Source organism: Myxine glutinosa, chromosome 3 (genome assembly GCF_964187855.1).
Source record: "Myxine glutinosa chromosome 3, kmMyxGlut1.1, whole genome shotgun sequence".
NCBI lineage: Eukaryota > Metazoa > Chordata > Myxini > Myxiniformes > Myxinidae > Myxine > Myxine glutinosa.
Window position 1 is genome coordinate 190,767,874 of NC_136263.1, and position 23,415 is coordinate 190,791,288.

At 43.0% G+C, this 23,415-nt stretch overlaps 1 protein-coding gene across 1 annotated transcript in view; it reads left to right on the forward strand.

Annotated features, from left to right (window-relative positions):
* Positions 1-23,415, forward strand: part of GRIN1 (glutamate ionotropic receptor NMDA type subunit 1) — a 95,027-nt gene that overhangs the window by 19,152 nt on the left and 52,460 nt on the right. The window contains exons 6-10 of the mRNA XM_068109619.2: positions 182-303; positions 5,075-5,249; positions 5,344-5,488; positions 10,229-10,312; positions 19,208-19,343. Coding sequence (XP_067965720.2) covers positions 182-303; positions 5,075-5,249; positions 5,344-5,488; positions 10,229-10,312; positions 19,208-19,343 — 662 coding nt within the window. The remainder of the gene's footprint in view (positions 1-181; positions 304-5,074; positions 5,250-5,343; positions 5,489-10,228; positions 10,313-19,207; positions 19,344-23,415) is intronic.

Sequence of the window (23,415 nt, forward strand, 5' to 3'; positions counted from 1 at the left end):
GCCGGACCCTGTATAACTTCATCTGTGCTCTAACTTTTCAATGTTACCTTTAATTCTTCCATTTACCTTATGTATTTTTAAAATTTAATAATACACATCTGTTACTCTGGAGCTGAATTGATTGCACAATTTTTCATGAGGGTTATATTTTTATATTGAGAGATGTGTACTGTGTTTTAAGGGAGCAGGATGCCGCAGTAATATACAGAGATGCCGCTCGTCTCAACATGACAGGCGCTGGCTACGTGTGGCTCGTGGGTGAACGAGAGATATCTGGAACAGCTTTAGATTATGCACCTGAAGGTTTGCGCTCAATCTTGTCCTTCCATATCATCTTATTTCTTTGGTAGTTTAATTATAACGTATAATGTAGCAGACGAGTCCAGTTTTTCTTCAAATTTTCTGGAGAGTTCAGTCTGCAACTTGTTGTACACCACTCCTTTCCTATGCCATCTGCAGCCGCTGCATGACGTCATCGCCGGGCACCGAAGGGGGCCCGGCGATGATGCGTGCTGAAAGGGAGTACTCAGTTTTCACTCCGGTTGTTTGTTTTCTTTCTTTCTTTCTTGTTTGTTTGTCCGGGCGCCATCCTTTGAGCTAGGAGGCTGAAATTTCAGCACAATAGTGAACAAGTGCTTGGGCAAAAACGGTATTATTTGTTTTTTCATTAATCAATTAATTGATCAATTATTTAATTATTATCGATTAATTAAGGACTTATTTATTTCCTTTCTCATCTGTGCGATATCTCAGGCGCCTTTTGAGTTCGGAAGCTAATATTTGGACATGACAATGACCAAGTGATTCGGCTGTAAAGGGTATTTTTGCTTTATTGATTAATCAATTAATTGGTTAATTATTTAATTCTTCGATTAATGACTTAATTAATTTACTTTTAAAAAGTTACAGATTCAGATGAAAGTGTGGTGGTTTAGGTATTCTATCAGCCAATTGAATAATAATTTAATTATTTTACGATTATTATTTATTTTATTTCTCATCTAGGCAATATCTCAGGCTACATCTGGGTAATTTGAACTACAAAGCTGATATTCGGACATGACAGTGACCAAGTGATGTAGCTATAAAGGATATTTTTGATTTATTGATTAATCAATTAATTATTTATTGATTAGTTAATTAATCAATTAATTATTTTTCCCCGATTAATGACATTTAATTAATTTTCAAAAATTTCACCTTTGGATGAAACACTGGTGGTTGAGGTATGCTATTAGCCAATTGATTAAGAAATTATTTTACGATGATTAATTCTTTGTTGATTTTAATTATGCAATGAATCAATCATTTATTGTATGCTTCACCCTTCCAATAACGTCTCTATGATCTGTATGGCGGATTCTTTTGAAAAAATCGTGCTATGTATGGTTTTTGGCCCAATGGTGAAGAATCACTTTAGCAATTCTAGGATCCGGATCCAGATCCCGATCTTCTCCAAAATTTACTCAATTTGTCCTTGTCACACCCCCAACCTGTTCGCCAAGTTTCGTCTGAATCTGTCCATACCTTTTGAGATATCCTCCTTACAGACAGACAGACATGTGTGATAACATAACCTCCGTTCACCTTTGGAGGCCGAAGTAATGAAAGTGGAGTGGCCAAAAAGTAATATAATGCCAATCTGATGTTGAGTTAAAATCATTTATCTGAAACCTAATTCAACCGAGTCAGAATGCTTTCTTTCTCTTAAACCACCAGTTTTCAAACTGGCTGTTTGAATGTTTGATTATACCATGTAACTTTTCATTGAGATCTATAAATCGTTGATTACCTCTGCTACCGAAGGTGGATGGAGGTTATCTTTTCACCCGTCTGTCTGTTTTTCTGTTTGTTACTTGGCAAAAAAATATTTTTTTGCCAAGTATGTTGATCACTCCAGTTTGTGTGTTTGTCTGTGTGTCTGTCCGCTCACTTGTGTACAGTTGTCTGTCCGCTCACAATTAACTTGTGTACAGGTCACAATTTTAAACCGATCTTCACAAAACTTCACCAAACGGTAGATTCCGTGGTCGGACAAAATGCTATATATTTTTGAGGTCAAAAGGCCAAAAGGTCAACATAGGGCAAAGGTCAACAACCTTTTCAAATTTCTAAAATCCTAAATTTTCATCCGATTGACTTGAAATTTGAATAGGATTTACATATCAGCTCACTGAATTCAACCACCAACTATTTTTGAGATCAACATAGGCCAAAAGGTCAACATAGGCCAAAAGGTCAACAACCTTTTCAAATTTCTAAAATCCTGAATTTTCATCCGATTGACTTGAAATCTGAATAGGATTTTCATATCAGCTTACTGAAACCAACCACCAGCTATTTTTGAGGTCAACATATAGGCCAACAGGTCAACATCGGCCAAAAGGTGAACATAGGCTAAAAGGTCAACATAGGCCAAATTTCTAAAATTGTCAATTTTCATCCGATTAACTTAAAACTTGAAGACGATTTGCATATCAGGTCACTGAATTCAACCACTAATTAATTATGAGGTCAAAAGGATGCTCTACTGAGTGCCTTTACTTTGCACTCTACTTTGTTCTGTTTTGCCAAGTGTCGCTCTACGAGTGATTTTTCATTTGTTTGTTTGTTTGTGAACAATATATCTCAAAAAGTTGTGGACGGATTCGGACAAAATTTGACAGAGAGGTAGCATATGCTACATCGACGAAATGATTAGATTTTGGTGAAGATCCTGATTCGGATCCGGCTACTAGATTATTAACGCACAGGTTGTAAACCTGGTGCGTTATAGCGTTTGCCTGGGAATTTCGGGCGCTCAAAAGTGAAGCTAGTTTCTGTCGCTCATTTCTGTCGCTCATTTCTGTCGCTCAGATGTGTAAACATGACGTCATCAAATCTATATTTATAGGATAGGTTATAGGAGATATATATGTTATAGGATAGGAATATAGGACCCAAATGACCCAGAGGACCCAAATGACCCAGAGGACCCAAATGACCCAGAGGACCCAAATGACCCAGAGGACCCAAATGACCCAGAGGACCAAAATGACCCAGAGGACCCAAATGACCCAGAGGACCCAAATGACCCATAGGACCCAAATGACCCAGAGGACCCAAATGACCCAGAGGACCCAAATGACCCAGAGGACCCAAATGACCCAGAGGACCCAAATGACCCAGAGGACCCAAATGACCCAGAGGACCCAAATGACCCAGAGGACCCAAATGACCCAGAGGACCCAAATGACCCAGAGGACCCAGAGGACCCAAATGACCCAGAGGACCCAAATGACCCAGAGGACCCAAATGACCCAGAGGACCCAAATGACCCAGAGGACCCAAATGACCCAGAGGACCCAGAGGACCCAAATGACCCAGAGGACCCAGAGGACCCAAATGACCCAGAGGACCCAGAGGACCCAGAGGACCCAGAGGACCCAAATGACCCAGAGGACCCAAATGACCCAGAGGACCCCCAGAGGACCCAGAGGACCCAAATGACCCAGAGGACCCAAATGACCCAGAGGACCCAAATGACCCAGAGGACCCAAATGACCCAGAGGACCCAAATGACCCAGAGGACCCAAATGACCCAGAGGACCCAAATGACCCAGAGGACCCAAATGACCCAGAGGACCCAAATGACCCAGAGGACCCAAATGACCCAAATGACCCAGAGGACCCAAATGACCCAGAGGACCCAAATGACCCAGAGGACCCAAATGACCCAGAGGACCCAAATGACCCAGAGGACCCAAATGACCCAGAGGACCCAGAGGACCCAAATGACCCAGAGGACCCAAATGACCCAGAGGACCCAAATGACCCAGAGGACCCAAATGACCCAGAGGACCCAAATGACCCAGAGGACCCAAATGACCCAGAGGACCCAAATGACCCAGAGGACCCAAATGACCCAGAGGACCCAAATGACCCAGAGGACCCAAATGACCCAGAGGACCCAGAGGACCCAGAGGACCCAAATGACCCAGAGGACCCAGAGGACCCAAATGACCCAGAGGACCCAAATGACCCAGAGGACCCAAATGACCCAGAGGACCCAGAGGACCCAGAGGACCCAGAGGACCCAAATGACCCAGAGGACCCAGAGGACCCAGAGGACCCAAATGACCCAGAGGACCCAAATGACCCAGAGGACCCAAATGACCCAAATGACCCAGAGGACCCAAATGACCCAGAGGACCCAAATGACCCAGAGGACCCAAATGACCCAGAGGACCCAAATGACCCAGAGGACCCAAATGACCCAAATGACCCAAATGACCCAGAGGACCCAAATGACCCAGAGGACCCAAATGACCCAGAGGACCCAAATGACCCAGAGGACCCAAATGACCCAGAGGACCCAAATGACCCAGAGGACCCAAATGACCCAGAGGACCCAAATTCTATGTATGTTTCTATGATGATGTATGTTTTGGTGAAAGTACATAATGTGAATACTAGTAGCAATTTTACAAAAACCATGGCATAATTTCAAATCTTGACCCGAGATGATAATTATGCTACATCATAATTTCCATGTGCCAACCTGGGCGGAATCCAAGTGGATTCACTTGTTGTTTAAGCGATTCTTCACCATTGAGAGATTGGGCCAAAAACAATTATATAACATGATATTTAAAAAAAGTTATTGACTAGTTATGACTAAACTTGGTGGACGAGTTGGTTAGGTGACGAGAACAAGCAGATTAGATGTTGGTTCAGGTCCGAATCCAGATCCGGCCTATCAGTGGGATAGAAACCATAAACTGTTCAGCCTGGCGGAGGTACGCGCTCTACCAAGTGTCGTTCTAGTTTGTATAGTTTCTGAGCACCAAAAGGATTGTGGAAGAAAACAAGAATTGTGCCAGCACCACTGTGGCACAGAACTGGGGACGAGTATTTTGACCGTGTGCAGGTCTTGGGATATTTTTTATTTTTTATTTTCCTTTGGGATAGTCTATGCAATGCTGATTTGATCATAAGGTTGATGGTTTGAATTTTACATCTGAACATGCAATTCATCGGTCAATGAACCAGGAGCATTCGTGAATCTCAGACTTGTATGTGTGATCCCATTCAGGTATCATTGGGCTGCAGCTGGTACATGGAAAAGACGAGAAAGCTCACATCAAAGATGCCGTGTCCATACTCACCATGTCGCTGAAAGAGATGTTCGATAAGGAGAACGTGACCGAGCCTCCACGTGGTTGTGCTGGCAACACGGCGGTCTGGAAGGGTGGTCTCACCCTCAACAGGTAACTGCGGTGCGTGTGAGCTCACAGTGCTCGCGGTACTCTGTAGCTAGCGGAGCTCGGGTGGGAGGAATTGTTTCGGGCTGTGCCGATGCAGGTATTTGCTGTCATCGAGTCTGCACAAAGGCCAGACTGGGCGTGTGGAATTCGATGAAGAAGGTGACCGGAAGTACCCTGAATACAGCATCGTCAACTTGCAGAAGAGAAACCTCGTGCGTGTCGGCAAGTGGTCCGAGCCCAAGGTTTGGCACAGCGTCACGCATTCACAAGAACCTTGCGCAATCGGTTTTCTTTCGAAATTAGCATTTAGCATTCTTTCGAAAGTCTTTTGGATTCACTTCATGTCTCTTACGTTGTTTATTTGAAAGAAGACTTGTATAGCTAGTGAGAACTCGGAAGTGGATGGCATGAGAACTTGAAAAGCGGAAGGAGATGGGGAAGGTGGAAGTGGTGGCTGTTGGTTTGTGGGTAATAGTCAAACGAAATCTGCCATTTCTGTACCACATAATACGAAAAGTTAGGCCCTTAAGATCTCCTAAATCAAAGTTCACTCGTAGTGCGACCTCAAAAAGAAACGTTGCAATTGAGAAAAAAATTCATGCGAATAACAAAGCCCGGGCTATGTGTTAGATTCTGATTTGTCACGCACCATGCGACGCGTTAACTGCTGCAGCACAACCTCCTCCAACCTCTTTAGAAGTCACTTCGGCATTTCTTTCAAGCATCCCAGACTCTCCCAAAAACAATCCTGGCAGCTTAGGCTACGCATCCTTTTATAAAGTCCAGAAGCTTCCAAAGCTATAATTCCCTGGAAAGCCGATCTGAATGGACAACCACAGCATGGATTCTCAATATGTGGCACTCAACATTCTCAAAATGGATATGTGGATTCTCGAACCGACTCATCCCAACTCTCTCATCCTCATATTTGATGAATTCAATTGTCTCACCAACCATGGCACTTCAGCGAAGGACTTCTGCGACTCCATGGGACTGACTCAATCCGTGAACTTTCCAACCCAAATTTCTTCCAATGGCAAATCCCCCCTTCTGGAATTGGTGATGACAAACTTCTCTGCAAATGTCTACTGCTCTTCCTCTGCTCCAATTGGGTCATCTGATCCATATTCTTGTGAGAGTCATCATCTCTCTGGTTATTCTCAGAGAGCTGCCTCAACGCCGGCGAGTCTGCCATTTCAGTCAAGCAGATTGGCAGGGTCTGCAAGTAGCCATCTCTCTTCAAGACTGGTGTCCCATATCTACTGCTCCTGATGTTAACTCAACCTGGGAATTCTTCCACAGAAACCTGCTCTCTCTTATGCACAGATTTATCACATCTCGTCTGCAATTACCCTCCCCTTCTTCCTGCCCATGGTACACTAAATCCTGTGGGGAGGCAGTTGCTCTGATACAACTTGCCTCCTCTTCCTGGAAAGCAAACCCGACCGAAGGAAATCTCAGATCATTCCACAAAGCCCACACTCAGAAGAGCCAGAAATCAACATCTGTCCAACCTCAAGATTGATCTTTCAAGCTTGTCTCCCTCCTCAAAACCTGGTGGTGCCTTGTCAAGTCTGTCTCCAGTGTATGCTCCCCTTCCATCCCTTCCCTCATTTCAAATAGCACCACAGCCGTCTCCACTTGAGAGAAGGCCGAATGCCTTGATTCTGTGTTTGCTTCCAAGTCTTGTGTCTTCAACCCCTCACTTCCTGTACCCACCTTTAGCAGTTGTTCCCAACTGCTCCTGGACTCTGTGTCTTTTGCACTCGAGGAGGTGGAGAAGGTGGTTATTTCAACCCTTGACTCTGACTCTACTACTGGACTGGATGGCATCAGCTCACGTGTCATAAAAACCTGCTCTGCTGCTCCTGCACATCGTCTCTCTGCCCTTTTCACCCTGTCATTTGTGCTACGTCATCTTCCATCTGCTTGGAAATCTGCCATCATCACTGCATGACATAAAATGGTGCAAAAACTGATCCCTTTATCTGCAGAACTATCAGCTTCCTTCCAATCATCAGTAAGATCATGGAATCCATCATTGCAATTGATATGAAATCCTTCCTTTTCTCCAATGGCCTCATCTCAGTAACCAATTTGGATTCAGACAAGGTTACTCTACCTTGAACATGCTACTCTTACTGCCACAATAATGGACGGAGGTCCTCAAATTCAGACATGATATCAGGGCCATGTCTCTAGACATATCTCAAACTTTTGATACGGACTGACATCCTGCCTTGCTCTCCAAACTGTCTGCCTATGGAATCAAAGGCCAAGTCCACTCTTGGATTGCTGACTTCCTCCACTCTCGTAGCCAATGTGTAGCGCTCGACTAAATCCTTTCAGCTGCTCTCTCTGTCAAGGCTGGCAAAGTGGTGTTCTGGGCACCGTCCTGTTCCTAATCTTCATCAATGATTTCTCTAACTCCCTGGAAAACCCCCTTTATCTATGTGCTGACGACTTCACCCTCTGCCCTGACATCACTCATCCTTCTGATAAGATGGCAGCAGCCTCTTCCCTCTCTTCACACCTTGATAAAATCACAAGCTGGCCAAGCACTTGGAGTATGTCTTTCAATCCTGATAAATCTCTCTCTCTCTCTCTCTCTCTCTCTCTCTCTCTCTGAAAGCACCGTCTGACAAACCCTCCCATCAACCTTCATAGCAATCCTCTTGAGGAAGTTCAGCCACTCAAACTCCATGGTCTCATAATCAGCCATGATCTTTCTTTGGCAAAGACTTCTATACACCTACATAGCTTTCGTCCGCACATTGATGGAATACTGAATCGCCCCGCTGGGCTGGCGCCCTGCCATCTTCCTCAGCTTGACGCCGTGGAAATGAAGGCCTTCAAGGTTATTGGAATCTCCTGTGATGAAGCTGAGTCTATGGGCTTATCACTTTCCCATCGCAGACAGGTTGGTGGTCTCTTCGTCTTATACTGCCTCCTTTCTGGTCTTGCACCCTCTGCCCTCTGCTCTTTCTTGCTTTGTCCCCTCACCTCCTACCCCTCTCCCCTCCCCCCCCATGGAATTCCCAGGTATCTGCAGGGCGCACGCTGTCCACCATCAACCCCCTTCTGGTGAAATTACATAAATCCAGAATCACTGCTCACCTCCTCATTTATTCCTCTTTTTCCCACCTGTAGAACCAAATTACACATTCTCTTGAATTTCCTTCTTCCCTCCATGTCTTCAAGAGAGCTGTTCACTACCATCTCAGATCATCCCCCATCCAAACCATGTCCCTCTTAACCCCCTGCCCCCCCCCCCAGCACCCCTAAGCACTCCTCTTTCGAAATTTCCATTTTTTCCTTCCTGAGATTTTGCTCCCTCTTGTCCACCCCATGCGTCCTCCCTTACCCCTCATTCCTCCCCACACTCATCATTTGTCCAAATCTCCCATTATTTTATCCTTCAAATCTGCTGTTGGTGTGCCAGTGCCTCCCCCTCTCTCCACTCCACTGTTTGTGGACAGCAGATAGAATAGTGTGTGGCATCCAGGTGGCAATAGCCTTTAGGTCTCACTATCTACTGAGTGAAATAATGCGATACCCCTTCCCTCTTGGGTGAATACTTAACACCTGGCATATAATGCCTCCACAGTCTCTAATGAAGACCACTTGGTGTGAAATGTTAGCCCTGAGCATTACCTACTATGTGTCTATTCTACTTGGCGGTGCCTTAATTATAGAATACTAGCAAAGGTACCCATCCCCAGTGATGGAAAAAGCTAGCCATAGTGGTGGCGAGAATAACCACAGAAGATGACAGTCAGGAAATTGTCTGGGGAATTCAATCCATCCTGTAGCCTGGTGTTGGCTTAGCGGTTAGGGTGCCGGCTTGGGATCCTAGGATCCTGGGTTCGAATCCTAGTCGATTGTTGAATTAACACCAGGGGGGTTGACTCAGCCTGTCATCCTTCCGAGGTCGGCAAATTGAGTACCATTTCACTGGTAATTCCCTGTGTGTCACAAGAGGCGACTCACAGTGTTGGCAGCAGGAAGGGCATCCGGCCATAAAACATTGCTTCAAAAAGGGGACTACGGTGCCCGGAAAAGGCCAACCCCTGCTCTGTGGGGGAAAATGGCCTCTAAAGGTGGTTCTGTAGCGCTCAACTTCACCAAAGGTGGCACTATTCAAACCAAATCCTGTAGCGCTCAACTTCACCAAAGGTGGCGCTATTCAAACCAAATCCTGTAGCGCTCAACTTCACCAAAGGTGGCGCTATTCAAACCAAATCCTGTAGCGCTCAACTTCACCAAAGGTGGCGCTATTCAAACCAAATCCTGTCGCGCTCAACTTCACCAAAGGTGGCGCTATTCAAACCAAATCCTGTCGCGCTCAACTTCACCAAAGGTGGCGCTATTCAAACCAAATCATGTGGCGCTCAACTTCACCAAAGGTGGTGCTATTCAAACCAAATCCTGTAGCGCTCAACTTCATCAAAGGTGACGCTATTCAAACCAAATCCTGTAGTGCTCAACTTCACCAAAGGTGGCGCTATTCAAACCAAATCCTGTAGTGCTCAACTTCACCAAAGGTGGCGCTATTCAAACCAACTGCAATAGCGAGGAAGTATACCCCATCATTTTTCCTGGGAGTTCAGGGGTTTCTCGGCGGCCGGCCAAATGAGCCGCTAACCCCGGTAAAACCTGGTCTCCACAACCTTTTACCTCTGTGACAAATTTGGTTCAAATCTTTCCAGGGGTGTAGGAGTGTATATGTAACACACAGACAGGCAGACAGACAGATCGACATTTGTAGATGGAACTTCACAAGGATAATTAGTTTTTTTGCAATTGCTGAAAGAGCTTGTGCGTTACCATGTGATATTGTGATAACCCAATGGACCCGACTGCACACAATCAATTAGAAATGTTAATCCAGAACTTGAACCTCTTGTATGTCGTGATCATGTTGACACTTGCCCATTGAAATGATTAGGTATGTTTTTTTGTATCCCACTAAAAACCACTAGGCCCAGTTGAATAAGGACAAAATAGTGTGGCCTGGGGGTCTTCGAGATGTACCAGTGGGATTCAAAATGTCTACTAATCTGAAGGTAAGTGCTTTTTGCTGAGAAATCATGTTTTGCTGATTATATGCTGAGCAGACAAAGGAACGCGGCCTTTATATTGTGTGGAGGGTGACTTTAAATCATTGGATTGGTGCTTCGCAGGGAGAGCATTGCAACACAAAGTGGGCCTTCCCTCGGACGGACGTTAACCTGGGAACTCCTCTGTTAGGATAAGTGTAGCGTGGATGTTAAATGACCTATTTATTGTTTTCAACGAGGAGTAAGTGGTTAATTGCAGGTTCCCTGAGCAAATTTAAAATTCTTTCCAGAACCAGCTCCGGTCAAATGCCAGGCCTGCAAAGCCTGTTCGTGAAACAGTTAGGCCAATGTGTCATGCTCTCCGAAATGCAGACCCCATTCTAAAAATGGCACTTTCAAACTTTCCTCTGTTTTCTCATGCAGATAACTCCTTGTGCTAAGTAGTTTGTTGAATTACCCAAAATAAGGCATTGGTGGTAGATTAAGGGAAGTTTAGCTTTTTAAATGTAAATAACATGTTTGTTTTATGTCAGAACCTCATGAAGGAAGTGGATATATGGAGCGAATTAATGGGAGTAGATGTGTGTGAGAGAGACAGAGACAGAGAGACACAAAGAGACACACACAGAGACAGATACACAGAGACAGACAGAGAGACACAGAGACACAGAGAGACAGAGAGACAGAGAGAGATAAAGACACAGAGACACACAGGGAGACAGACACACAGAGAGAGACAGAGAGACAGAGAGAGAGACAGAAAGACAGAGAGATAGACAGAGACACAGGCAGAGACCGACAGAGACAGACAGAGACACAGACAGAGACAGAGAGAGACAGACAGAGATACAGAGAGACAGACAGACACAGAGAGACAGATAGAGACAGAGACACGGAGGAGGATGAGAATAAAAAATGATGGGAATTTTTTTTAGTCCAATTGTCTATTTTTTTACAGCGTGGCCCGTAGGGCAAGGCCGTCGAGAACAGCGTTTGTCTGTCCGTATGTCCCCACAAACGTACACCAATCAGAGCTGAGGATCGGGTCACATGACAAGGTGACAGCATTTAGTAACTATTACAGTTTCATATTTTACTAAAAGGAAATATAACAACCTTCTGGGGAACGTTTTGTGGTCCCAGCAGGTGTCATAAGGTAGGTAGGACTTTTCATAAAAACCTGAATACAATTATGATTTTGAAATGCAATCGACACGGACCTTGCTCCCGAATCCGGAAGTGAACAGTTGATAACGGTTCTCTGGTTTGATAATATCTCAATATAATCGTGATTTAACATTATATTTTGATATATTAATACTATACAATAAGATGAGTACTGTCACGCAACTGCGATTAACATCAGAGTTGCGGAGGCTGATTACGAGGCTTTAAACTCCCGAGGCGAAAACTCAATAGCGGATGCCAAATCAAGCACTTAAGCGCGCGGAATGGCAGGACACAGCGAGAGCCCTGCAGCCTTAGCTATTAAAACCAAACAGGAAACTGCGTTCAGGTAAATGTACAAAAATAATATACACAAAGAATTAAGTTAAGCACCCCCCCCCGTTTTTTTACAACCTCGCACATTACAAGTTTGTTGTCGTCAAAACAGTGTAATATACCCATGATATTGCTATATTTTCTGGAGAAGTGATATTATGGTCACATAAAAACATAACAATCATGCCGTTTTCAATATTTTATTCTGAATAATTTAAGGTGAAATTTTTTGGGAATTTTAGGCATATTTTCACCTCAATTTAAGTATGGAGCTCTAGGTCCATCACGGACAGTGTGGATGACGTTTATGTTTTCTAACGTACAGTCATTGTTCTGAGAAGACCTCTAGCGATCTTTGCGTCAATAACGTGTGTAGGACCCACGTGATCGGATCACTGACTCAACCAATCACTTTTTTTCACTTTGATCACTCACTTTCATCAATGGATAATTGCTAATGTCATACCAATCATTATTTGATCTCACATACCTTAGAATATATGCCAATGTATACATATACACAAAGAATATATATTAGGGGGTACTTACCTTAATTCGTTGTGTAGGGGTGCTTAACTTAATTCTTTGTGTATATAAGGATTTATTAAAGAAAAGCAAAGACAGTGAAAAAAACACGTGCCGGTAATAAAATAAGGTAGCTAAATCGGGATCCTGCACTCCAGACCTCAAACACGAGACGAGGGAGATGAATACGAAAATAACACGTCTTTTATGTAAAGTGTATTCGCGGATACAGCCTTATCTCGTCCCTGTCGTCTTCTTCCCGGCCTGGACGAATCCTCCGTCCACCTTGCACGCCCCGCTAGGCCCGAGCCAACGCCCTCGCCGCTGCACCCGAGGTCCCGCTCCAGGCTAGCACGAATCCACCCAGCAAAAAGGAGTGAGCTCAAACCACCTCAACGGCGATCTTCCACACGACAGCCAACTCAACCCGGGCCAGGACCCTGCTCACAAGCCAACTCAGGATCGCACCGGGACTCTCTCAAGCCGTGAACTCCTTTGAACTGCACTCAACTCGACTCGCTCTCCGGACTCCACGAGGCTACTAACGATTCTCCTCAGACTCCACCAACTCCGGGCTCATCCGATCTGCACTGCCGAAAATGGCGTCCGACCCTCGATAATATCCCTGGCCGATCACGTCACATTGGCGCACTGCTCTGCCAATCAGAGCCTCCCATGACTCGCCGGCTCGTCCAGGGGCACGCCCACTGCGTCGCTCCAACTCTCCCCAACCTGCTCCCCGGTCACCGCACGTGCTATGCGAGGTGGGTAGGCCTTTCGGAGGTGTAAATGGTGGCGGCCAATTGGGGCGGTGTTCCAGCCCGATTTCTTCCTAAGTCATTGTCAGGGAAAGGAATTATTTAATGTTGCGCTAGGGACCTAACTAAGTGTCTATGTGGTCTGCAGTGCCATAATGGACAAAGGTTGGAATCTCCCGCGATGAAGCTATCTCTGAGGGCCTTTCACTCACTCACCGCAGGCAGGTAGGTGGTCTTTCTGTCTTCTACCGACTCCTCTCCGGCCTTGCTCCCCCAGCTCTCTCTGTGCTCTGTCCCCCAAATATTCCTACAGGTCGCACAAGATCTGCCAGCCACCCTCTGATGGTTAAACTGCCGAAATCTCGGCTCTCTGCTCACCTTCACTCTTTCATTCCTCTTTTCTCCCGCCTCTGGAACAAACTCCCACACTCACTTCAATCACACTCCTCCCTCCAGGTCTTCAAAACAGCTGTTCACCACCATCTCTTATCTTCCCCCATCCAAAACCTTGATCTTTTCTACCCCCACTAATTCACCCCAGATCCACCTTGTTTGAAATTCCAACTTCTTTCCTGGAAGTCTTGGCAGTGTCCATATGTTTTATACCTCTCCCACCCCCCCCCTTCCCATGCCTCCCCCCCAAAGCCCTCCCCCCCAAAATTAGACGGTGTTGTTGGTTTAGAAGCTGTGCTAGCCTTTTGCAGAATTATTATTGGCCTGCTTCCATTGCGGTCTATGAACACTCACAGGTTTAAGGGTTTCGTTCATAAACAACGAGTGAGTGGTTTTATTACATCCGCCACCGAAGATGGACGTAGGTTATGTTTCCACCCCTGTCTGTCTGTCTGTCTGTCCATTTGTTTGTGAACAAGATATCTCAAAAAGTTGTGGACGGATTCGGACAAAATTTGGCAGAGAGGTAGCATATGTGACGAGGACGAAATTATTTGATTTTGGTGTAGATCCGGAATCGGTTCCGGCTACTAGAATTGTTTAAGTGATTCTTCACCATTGGGAGATAGATATCTCCCACCCCCCCCCCCCCCTTCCCATGCCTCCCCCCCAAAGCCCTCTCCCTCCCACAGTTCTCTCGATGTCTCCATGTCTCTCGGTCCCTGCTCTCAAATGTTGTGTTTGTGTCCTTCCCCCTCTCTCCCCATCTTTTCTACCGCTCCCGATGTTATTTGTTTTGTGTGTCTGTTTGTCTTTCTGTGTGATTAATGTTCGCTCTTTCACGAGCCTCGATCTTGTATACAAAAAAAAAAAAAAAGAAAAAAAAAAAGAAAAGAAAAAAAAAAAGGTTTGACTACTAGGTGAGACTCACAGGGGCGTTATCTTTAATCCCTAACTACTTCACACTCGAATCTCCTGGTAGATCCACAATCATACATCTTATCCCGACAAACGCCTAAACATGAAGAACTTATTACAGGTAGATTCCCTATCGCGACAGTCGAATACATACCTATACAGATCTACCTGGCTCTAGATATTGCTTTACCCGCAGACATAACAGTACTATAGTATTAATATGCATATGAGTACTATAGGATTAATTTGTGATTGGAATGTTTATTGATGCAGTTTGGAATGAAAATCTATACAATGAGCTGTCCATGTCTGATGTTCGACTGGAGGTGGCACAGGAATGTGGAATTTTTTGGTCATCGTTTGCCATTTGCCATTTTTTTATCCAAGTCATTCACGAACTGGCTGTCCATGCCTGAAGTCAAAAAATATTAATACTTACATTATTTGCTAACTGCTAACTAGTATCCCCACCCATGTCATACTATCCTCTTCAACTAAAGTATGAAACGTTCTACTGTATATTGTGTTGAAGCCTTGAAGGTATGACTGGAGATACGGTGCAGCCTTAGTATTCTGCACTAGATGTCTCCTTTGTGTGCAATTCCATAATGCTTGAGTGCATTTCCTTAATTACCATAATCTGGCTCTAATTTCCCTGAATGCAGCAGTTAAATGGGAGGAAACCGTCCTGAAGCGTCGTGTTCCTGGGAGACATGACCGAGACATTTCTGTTAGTTTGATGCGTATGATGCTCGAGAGGAGCCGTATTGTATTGTTCGAGGTTAAATTAGACGGTGTTGTTGGTTTAGAAGCTGTGCTAGTCTTTTGCAGAATTATTATTGGCCTGCTTCCATTGCGGTCTATGAACACTCACAGGTTTAAGGGTTTCGTTCATAAACAACGAGTGAGTGGTTTTATTACATCCGCCACCGAAGATGGACGTAGGTTATGTTTCCACCCCTGTCTGTCTGTCTGTCTGTCCATTTGTTTGTGAACAAGATATCTCAAAAAGTTGTGGACGGATTCGGACAAAATTTGGCAGAGAGGTAGCATATGTGACGAGGACGAAATTATTTGATTTTGGTGTAGATCCGGAATCGGTTCCGGCTACTATAATTGTTTAAGTGATTCTTCACCATTGGGAGATAGATATCTCCCACCCCCCCCCCCCCCTTCCCATGCCTCCCCCCCAAAGCCCTCTCCCTCCCACAGTTCTCTCGATGTCTCCATGTCTCTCGGTCCCTGCTCTCAAATGTTGTGTTTGTGTCCTTCCCCCTCTCTCCCCATCTTTTCTACCGCTCCCGATGTTATTTGTTTTGTGTGTCTGTTTGTCTTTCTGTGTGATTAATGTTCGCTCTTTCACGAGCCTCGATCTTGTATACAAAAAAAAAAAAAAAGAAAAAAAAAAAAAAAAAGAAAAAAAAAAAGGTTTGACTACCAGGTGAGACTCACAGGGGCGTTATCTTTAATCCCTAACTACTTAACACTCGAATCTCCTGGTAGATCCACAATCATACATCTTATCCCGACAAACGCCTAAACATGAAGAACTTATTACAGGTAGATTCCCTATCGCGACAGTCGAATACATACCTATACAGATCTACCTGGCTCTAGATATTGCTTTACCCGCAGACATAACAGTACTATAGTATTAATATGCAGATGAGTACTATAGGATTAATTTGTGATTGGAATGTTTATTGATGCAGTTTGGAATGAAAATCTATACAATGAGCTGTCCATGTCTGATGTTCGACTGGAGGTGGCACAGGAATGTGGAATTTTTTGGTCATCGTTTGCCATTTGCCATTTTTTTATCCAAGTCATTCACGAACTGGCTGTCCATGCCTGAAGTCAAAAAATATTAATACTTACATTATTTGCTAACTGCTAACTAGTATCCCCACCCATGTCATACTATCCTCTTCAACTAAAGTATGAAACGTTCTACTGTATATTGTGTTGAAGCCTTGAAGGTATGACTGGAGATACGGTGCAGCCTTAGTATTCTGCACTAGATGTCTCCTTTGTGTGCAATTCCATAATGCTTGAGTGCATTTCCTTAATTACCATAATCTGGCTCTAATTTCCCTGAATGCAGCAGTTAAATGGGAGGAAACCGTCCTGAAGCGTCGTGTTCCTGGGAGACATGACCGAGACATTTCTGTTAGTTTGATGCGTATGATGCTCGAGAGGAGCCGTATTGTATTGTTCGAGGTTAAATTAGACGGTGTTGTTGGTTTAGAAGCTGTGCTAGCCTTTTGCAGAATTATTTATTGGCCTGCTTCCATTGCGGTCTATGAACACTCACAGGTTTAAGGGTTTCGTTCATAAACAACGAGTGAGTGGTTTTATTACATCCGCCACCGAAGATGGACGTAGGTTATGTTTCCACCCCTGTCTGTCTGTCTGTCTGTCCATTTGTTTGTGAACAAGATATCTCAAAAAGTTGTGGACGGATTCGGACAAAATTTGGCAGAGAGGTAGCATATGTGACGAGGACGAAATTATTTGATTTTGGTGTAGATCCGGAATCGGTTCCGGCTACTAGAATTGTTTAAGTGATTCTTCACCATTGGGAGATAGGGCCAAAATCAATACATAGCAGGATATCTCAAAAAGTTATGGACATATTTGGATGAAACCTGGTGGACAGGTTGGGTGTCTGACGAGGACAAATAGATTCGATGTTGGTGAAGATCTGAATATGCATTCGGATATGAGAATTATTTAATTTTTAAAGTGATTCTTCACCAGTGAGTGATCGGGCCAAAAATGATACATAGCAGGATATCTCAAAAAGTTGCGGACGGATTCGCCTGAAATTTGGTGAACAGTTTGTATGTGTGACAAGGACTGATTGATTTGATTTTGAAAAAAATACGGATCCGGATACGATAATTTTTTAATTATTAAGTGATTCTTCACCATTGAGAGATAGGGCCAAAAACGATAAGTAGCAATATACTCCCAAAAGCTGTGGACGAATTACGACAAAACTAGGTGTATGAGTTGGGTAGGTGACAAGAACAAGCCGATTTGATTTTGGTTCAGGTCCGAGTCCAGATCCGGCCATCAGTGGATAGAAAAGGTAAACTGTTCAGCCTCGCGGAGGTATGCTCTCTACCGAATACCGTTCTATTCTGTTTATTTAAATCTGAGGCAGCTGAAGGTATCGGGCCATCATGCCAGGCATAATCATAGAAAAGATGCACATGAGTACCAGTTATGGCCAAGCATGGCCGAATGGAGCAAGATTAAATCTGGGGATCAGGTGGAATGGGTTTGACGCCATTTTGGAAATCCTCTTTTTATATGGAAAAAGTTTGTCTAAGGAAGGAATTAATCTGTTGCATCATAAAATGTCGGTTATTTTTTGTCTTCACAGCATATTACAGAGGCAGAGCACGTTTTAGCTGTCTGGTCTGGGTTTTATTTCTGACACGACTATAAATTGTCGGATTGGTGCTTCACAGGCTGGGCGTGTTGTGTCTGCGCGTATTCCCATGGGTGGGCCTTAAGCAGGTTGTCCCTCGTGTTAGCAATAGCTTGTGGGCATTGAAGATCCCATGGTGTCTTTAGTGAAAATTCCTTATCAGCTCCAGTTGAATGTTAGGCCTGGCCAGCTGGTTCATGAAAGACTTGGGCCAAAAACGTTCCCAGCTGAACACAACAAGGTGAGATTAATTGGAGGCAATTGAAGAGGTAGTGGAGAAATACAATATGACGATTTTGATTTTGCTGTTTTGCCATTAAATGATTGTTTAGTAATCTTTACCCCCATTTGAAAAGCCATTTATTACTTGCAAAATCGAAGATTTTTCAAGTATATTGGTCGGTTGCGTTTGTGGTTCTGTCTGTCTGTCTGTCTGTCTGTTTGTCTGTCTGTCTGTTTGTCACCGGGATACAGGTCACAATTCTAAACCGATCGTCACGAAACTTCACCAAGTTGTATAGGTCGTCCCAATTGAGAAGCCTATTGATTTTGAGGTCAAAGGTCAAAGGTCATCTGAGGTCAAATTTCGAAAATCGCCATTTTCAATTCGATTGACTTGAAAATTGAATAGCATTTGTGTATTGAGTCACTAAACTGGGAAATGAACTATTTTTGAGGTCAAAAGGTCAAAGGTCAACTCGAGGTCAAATTTTCAAAATCATCAATTTTCATCTAAAAAGCCGTCAATTCTCAACCGATTGACTTGAAAATTAAACAGCATTTGCATATCGAGTCAATAAATTGGGAAACATACTATTTTTGAGGTCAAAAGGTCAAAGGTCAACTCAAGGTCAAACTTCCAAAATCATCGCTTTTCATCTGAAAAACCATAAAATTTCATCCGATTGACTTGAAAGTTGAACAGCATTAGCATATTGCCTCACTGAATTGGGAAACCAACTATTTTTGAGGTCAAAATGTCAAAGGTCAACTGAAGGTCAAACTTCCAAAATCATCAATTTTCATCTGAAAAACCGTCAATTTTCATCCGATTGACTTGGAAATTGAACAGCATTTGCACATTGTGTCACTAAATAGGAAAACCAACTATTTTAGGTCAAAAGGTCAAAGGTCAACTCTAGGTCAAACTTCTAAAATCATCATTTTTCATCTGAAATATCGTCACTTTTCATCCTGTTGACCCGAGCTTTGATCAAGATCGTAAATTTTAATCTTCATGAAATGGACAATTTGCTGTATCAATGGAAAACTTTTGGGGAGGGGGGTTGGATTTTGCAAGTATCGTGCTCCACATGACGTCTTCTTGTTTATTTACTTCTTTATTTTTTCTCTCTATATTTACAGATTGTAACCATTCATCAGGAACCTTTTGTCTACGTGAAACCTACTCTGCCTGATGGGAGTTGTGTAGAGCAGCTGACCACTTTTAATGACATTATGCAGAAAGTCATCTGCACGGGTCCAAATAACACCAAACCAGGTACAATGCACAATCGTACATGGAACTGTGGCTGTTTAAGGTTAAGTAGATAGAGAGACTTGATAAGGCCTAGTGGTCTTAACTTCTTTAACATTTCTGCACTTCTAAGCCATCAATGTTTACAAACGGATCTTCAAAAGATGTGTTCTGGAGTTATTCTGATGTCATATTATGAGAAACTGCACAAGACTTGTCTTAAAATTAAAATTCGAAATGAAAAGAACAGCTTGTTTAATTGGTGATACGGAGACCCATTTCAAATCCCATATACTGCGTTGGTTTGGCCTTTAGTTGCTAATGTCCCCTCTGTTAAAGTACTGCACATCAATGTCTCCGTTTCTTTTTCTTTGTTCCTTTACCACATCATTTTCCTTTACCACAATAGTAAAAATACCATAATATAAGAATAGATAGGGGCAATACCTCTGGGCACATAGGGGCAATACCATTGCAATCATAAATAGGGGCAATACCTAAGAAATAGAAAAATACTTGCACATTACATTTATGAAAATACATTTATGAAATCTTCATTTCATTCCATTTATTTAATGATAAATTTATTATCATTCTTTATCATTATCATTTAATGAACAGCTTAATTCATTGTATGTCTTTATCATTGTCATTATAATTGTCGTTGTAATTGTCATTGTAATTGTAATTGTCGTTGTAATTGTCATTGTAATTGTCATTGTAATTGTCATTGTAATTGTCATTGTAATTGTCATTGTAATTGTCATTGTATGTCTTTATCATTGTCATTATAATTGTCGTTGTAATTGTCATTGTAATTGTAATTGTCATTGTAATTGTCATTGTCATTGTAATTGTCATTGTAATTGTCATTGTATGTCTTTATCTCATGCATGTCTTTATCATTATCATTTAATGAACAGCTTAATTTATTATAATTTAATGTTCATGATGTAATGATATTATGAATCTTCATTTCATTCATTTCATTTATGAAATACATTTATGAAAAATCATAAATAGGGGCAATACCTAAGAAATAAATAGGGGCAATAAATAGGGGCACATAGGGGCAATCATAAATAAGGGCAATACCTAAGAAATAAATCGGGGAAATAAATAGGGATAATACCTGCACATTCAAAAAGTTTTACAAAAAGTATACTGCACTCACCTGGTAGAATAAAGCAGTATACTACACTAACGAAAGGTATTTTAAACAGTATGACGGCATTTTAAACCAATTTCAATGGTTGCTCGGAGACAGGGCAGCATGTAGAATCATACTAACATAATCATAGGACTTTAAACAAACAAACAAAAAAATACCTATTTTTGGGGCAAGCCCACCAATACCCCCACCCCACTCATGGGCCCCCTTAGACTCTGATTTTTATAATGCTGTGAACAAACTTTGGTACATTACAGGTGATGAAGTTTGTGGTCAAGTTTCATTGAAATTGTGTGTGTAGTTTCGGAAAAGAAAGCAAATACCTCTTTGGTGGGTTAAACTCCCCGTAGACCGCCCGCCTTAGACCCCGATTTGGTTTTTTTTTTAATGCAGTGAACAAACTTTGGTACATCATGGGTGGTGAATGGAATGTTGTGGTCAAGTTTCATCAGAATTGTATGTGTAGTTTCGTTTTGGAGTTTTGTTTGGGGTTTGGAGAAGTTTTGAAGAAGAAGTTGCAAGTGTTTACAGACTGACAGACTGATGGACTGACTGACGACGCACCATCCCATGAGCTCTCCGGAATAACATTCCCAGTGAGCTAAAAAGTAAAAAAGGGAAGAAAAAAATTCTGGAGTGATTAACACAGCTTTCTGTTGTCTGTATGCTGCCCGGGTTTAATTATTTTTGTCTGATTGAAAAAATTATGATTTCCCCTCGGTTTGGATTAATTTGCAGCAACTTTTACTTAATATTATTTTCTCTCTGAGGAGCATTTCCATGTTTCAGGGTGGGACAGATAGACAGCGTTAGCCTGTTATATATGTTGTTACAGCCGCTGTCCATTCTAGTTACCCAGTTCGAGTCCCGCCGGTCATGGCAATACAACTACAACTGCCGGCCAAGTCCACAGCCCCAAGAAAGTTCCCAGACCTGTTTGTCACGTTACAATACTTGTTGGGATCGCAGAATCAGGGCCGGAACAATTACATGGAAATTTGATGCAGGAGGAGGCCATTTGGCCCATCATGCCTGCGCTACACCATCACCAGATTAAATACCTCTGTCAAGGCAGTGACTTAATTTAATTGGGGGAATGGGGTGGAGGAGTGGGGATGAAAAAAGTGAGGCAGGTTTGAGGATACCACCAGGGTATTGACAATAAAATAAACTTGTTTGTTTTGATGGGGTGGGGGTGGGATTGGGGTGGAGAGAGTTTGGTGAAGGCGGCTTTGGGGTGAAGAACATACAACACGGACCACACAATATCCCTTGAAAAGACCCTTTTACAGACATTACATTCAGTACAGATGTACAAAATCACTCATCCATACTGAAGCTGTCTTCAAGTCGTGCCAGTATCTTGTACCTGATTTTCAAATCCTCCGAGTAAACTTTCCCTACATCATTTGCTCCTAGGTGTACCGCAATCCACGTAAGCAGAGTTTGGCATGTTGGCAGTTCTCTGGTGAAAATTGGCATAAAAGTTCCCCAAAGCTCTTTCACGAGCCTCGATCTTGTATCCAAAAAAAAAGAAGGTCCTTTTCTGTCGTTCTCCCCAAAGTTCTGTCTGCTCTGGGGATTAAACGTTCACAGCTCCAGCACACTCAGCTCTACAAACTCAGAGACTCTGTGTGCCAAACTCAGGCATTCTCTTCCTTTTTCTACGACAGCCATTCTTTAAAAAAAGTCATCGGGCATAACTGTTGCTCTCCAGCATTAACGGCTTTCTGTGTCAGCAACCACCCAGGCCTGTGCCTGCTGTGTGGGCACCCATGGTGAAGCGAATTGCTGGCTTTTACAATGTATATTCGCCACATACTCTCCCATGTCTTGAACTGCAAGGCTCATGTGAGCGCGTTTTGTAAAAACATTTAAACAGAGGAAAATAACATAAAATTATATTACTGTACATATAACTAGATCGGCATTTCTTGACATTGCGATGTCGACAGGATATGCCTCCGCCCACTTGTACCAAGTTTGATTTAAATCCCTTCAGCTGTTCTCAAGTATCACATTTTTTACCTGACATGACCTCTGACCTTTGACCTTTAAACCCGACATCTAATCAGTTCATCCTTAAAACATAATACATACTTGTACCAAGTTTGATTTAAATCCCTTCAGCTGTTCTCAAGTATTGCATTTTTATCTGACGTGACCTCTGACCTGTGACCTTTCATGCTGACATCTAATCGGTTCACCTTTTCATCATTACACATACTTGTACCAAGTTTGGTCAAAATCCCATCACTGGTTCACAAGTTAGCGCATAAACAGAATTTTTACCTTACGGGACCTCTGACCTTTGACTTCTTGACCCCTTTATGTAATCCATTTATCTTTCCATCATGATACATACATGTACCAAATATGACTTGGTTCCCTTCAGCCGTTCTTAAGTTATCGTGGTAACGAAAACCTATTACAGACTCTGACTTTTGACCTCTTGACCCCAAAATCAAATCAGTTAATTTTTGCATCATAACACATACTTGAACCAACGTTTTTTTTTTTTTTTTTTTTTTGTTTTTTTTTTGTATACTGAATCGAGGCTCGTGAAAGAGCTAACATTTATTTCACAAACAAATCAACCAGACAAACAAAATATACAAAAAGAGGGAGCGGAAGACAAGATGGGGAGAGAAGGGGAAGCACACAACCACAACATTTGAGAGCAGGGAGAAGTGTGGGAGGGAGAGGGCTTGGGGGCAGCAGGCGTGGGAAGGGGAGGGGGGGGGGGGGGGAGAGGTATAAAACACAAGGGGACCGAAATTAGCGGGGGTAGAAAAGATCAAGGTTTTGGATGGGGGAGGATAAGAGATGGTGGTGAACAGCTGTTTTAAAGACCTGGAGGGTGGAGTGGGATTGAAGAGAGTGAGGGAGTTTGTTCCAGAGGCGGGAGAAAAGAGGAATGAAGGA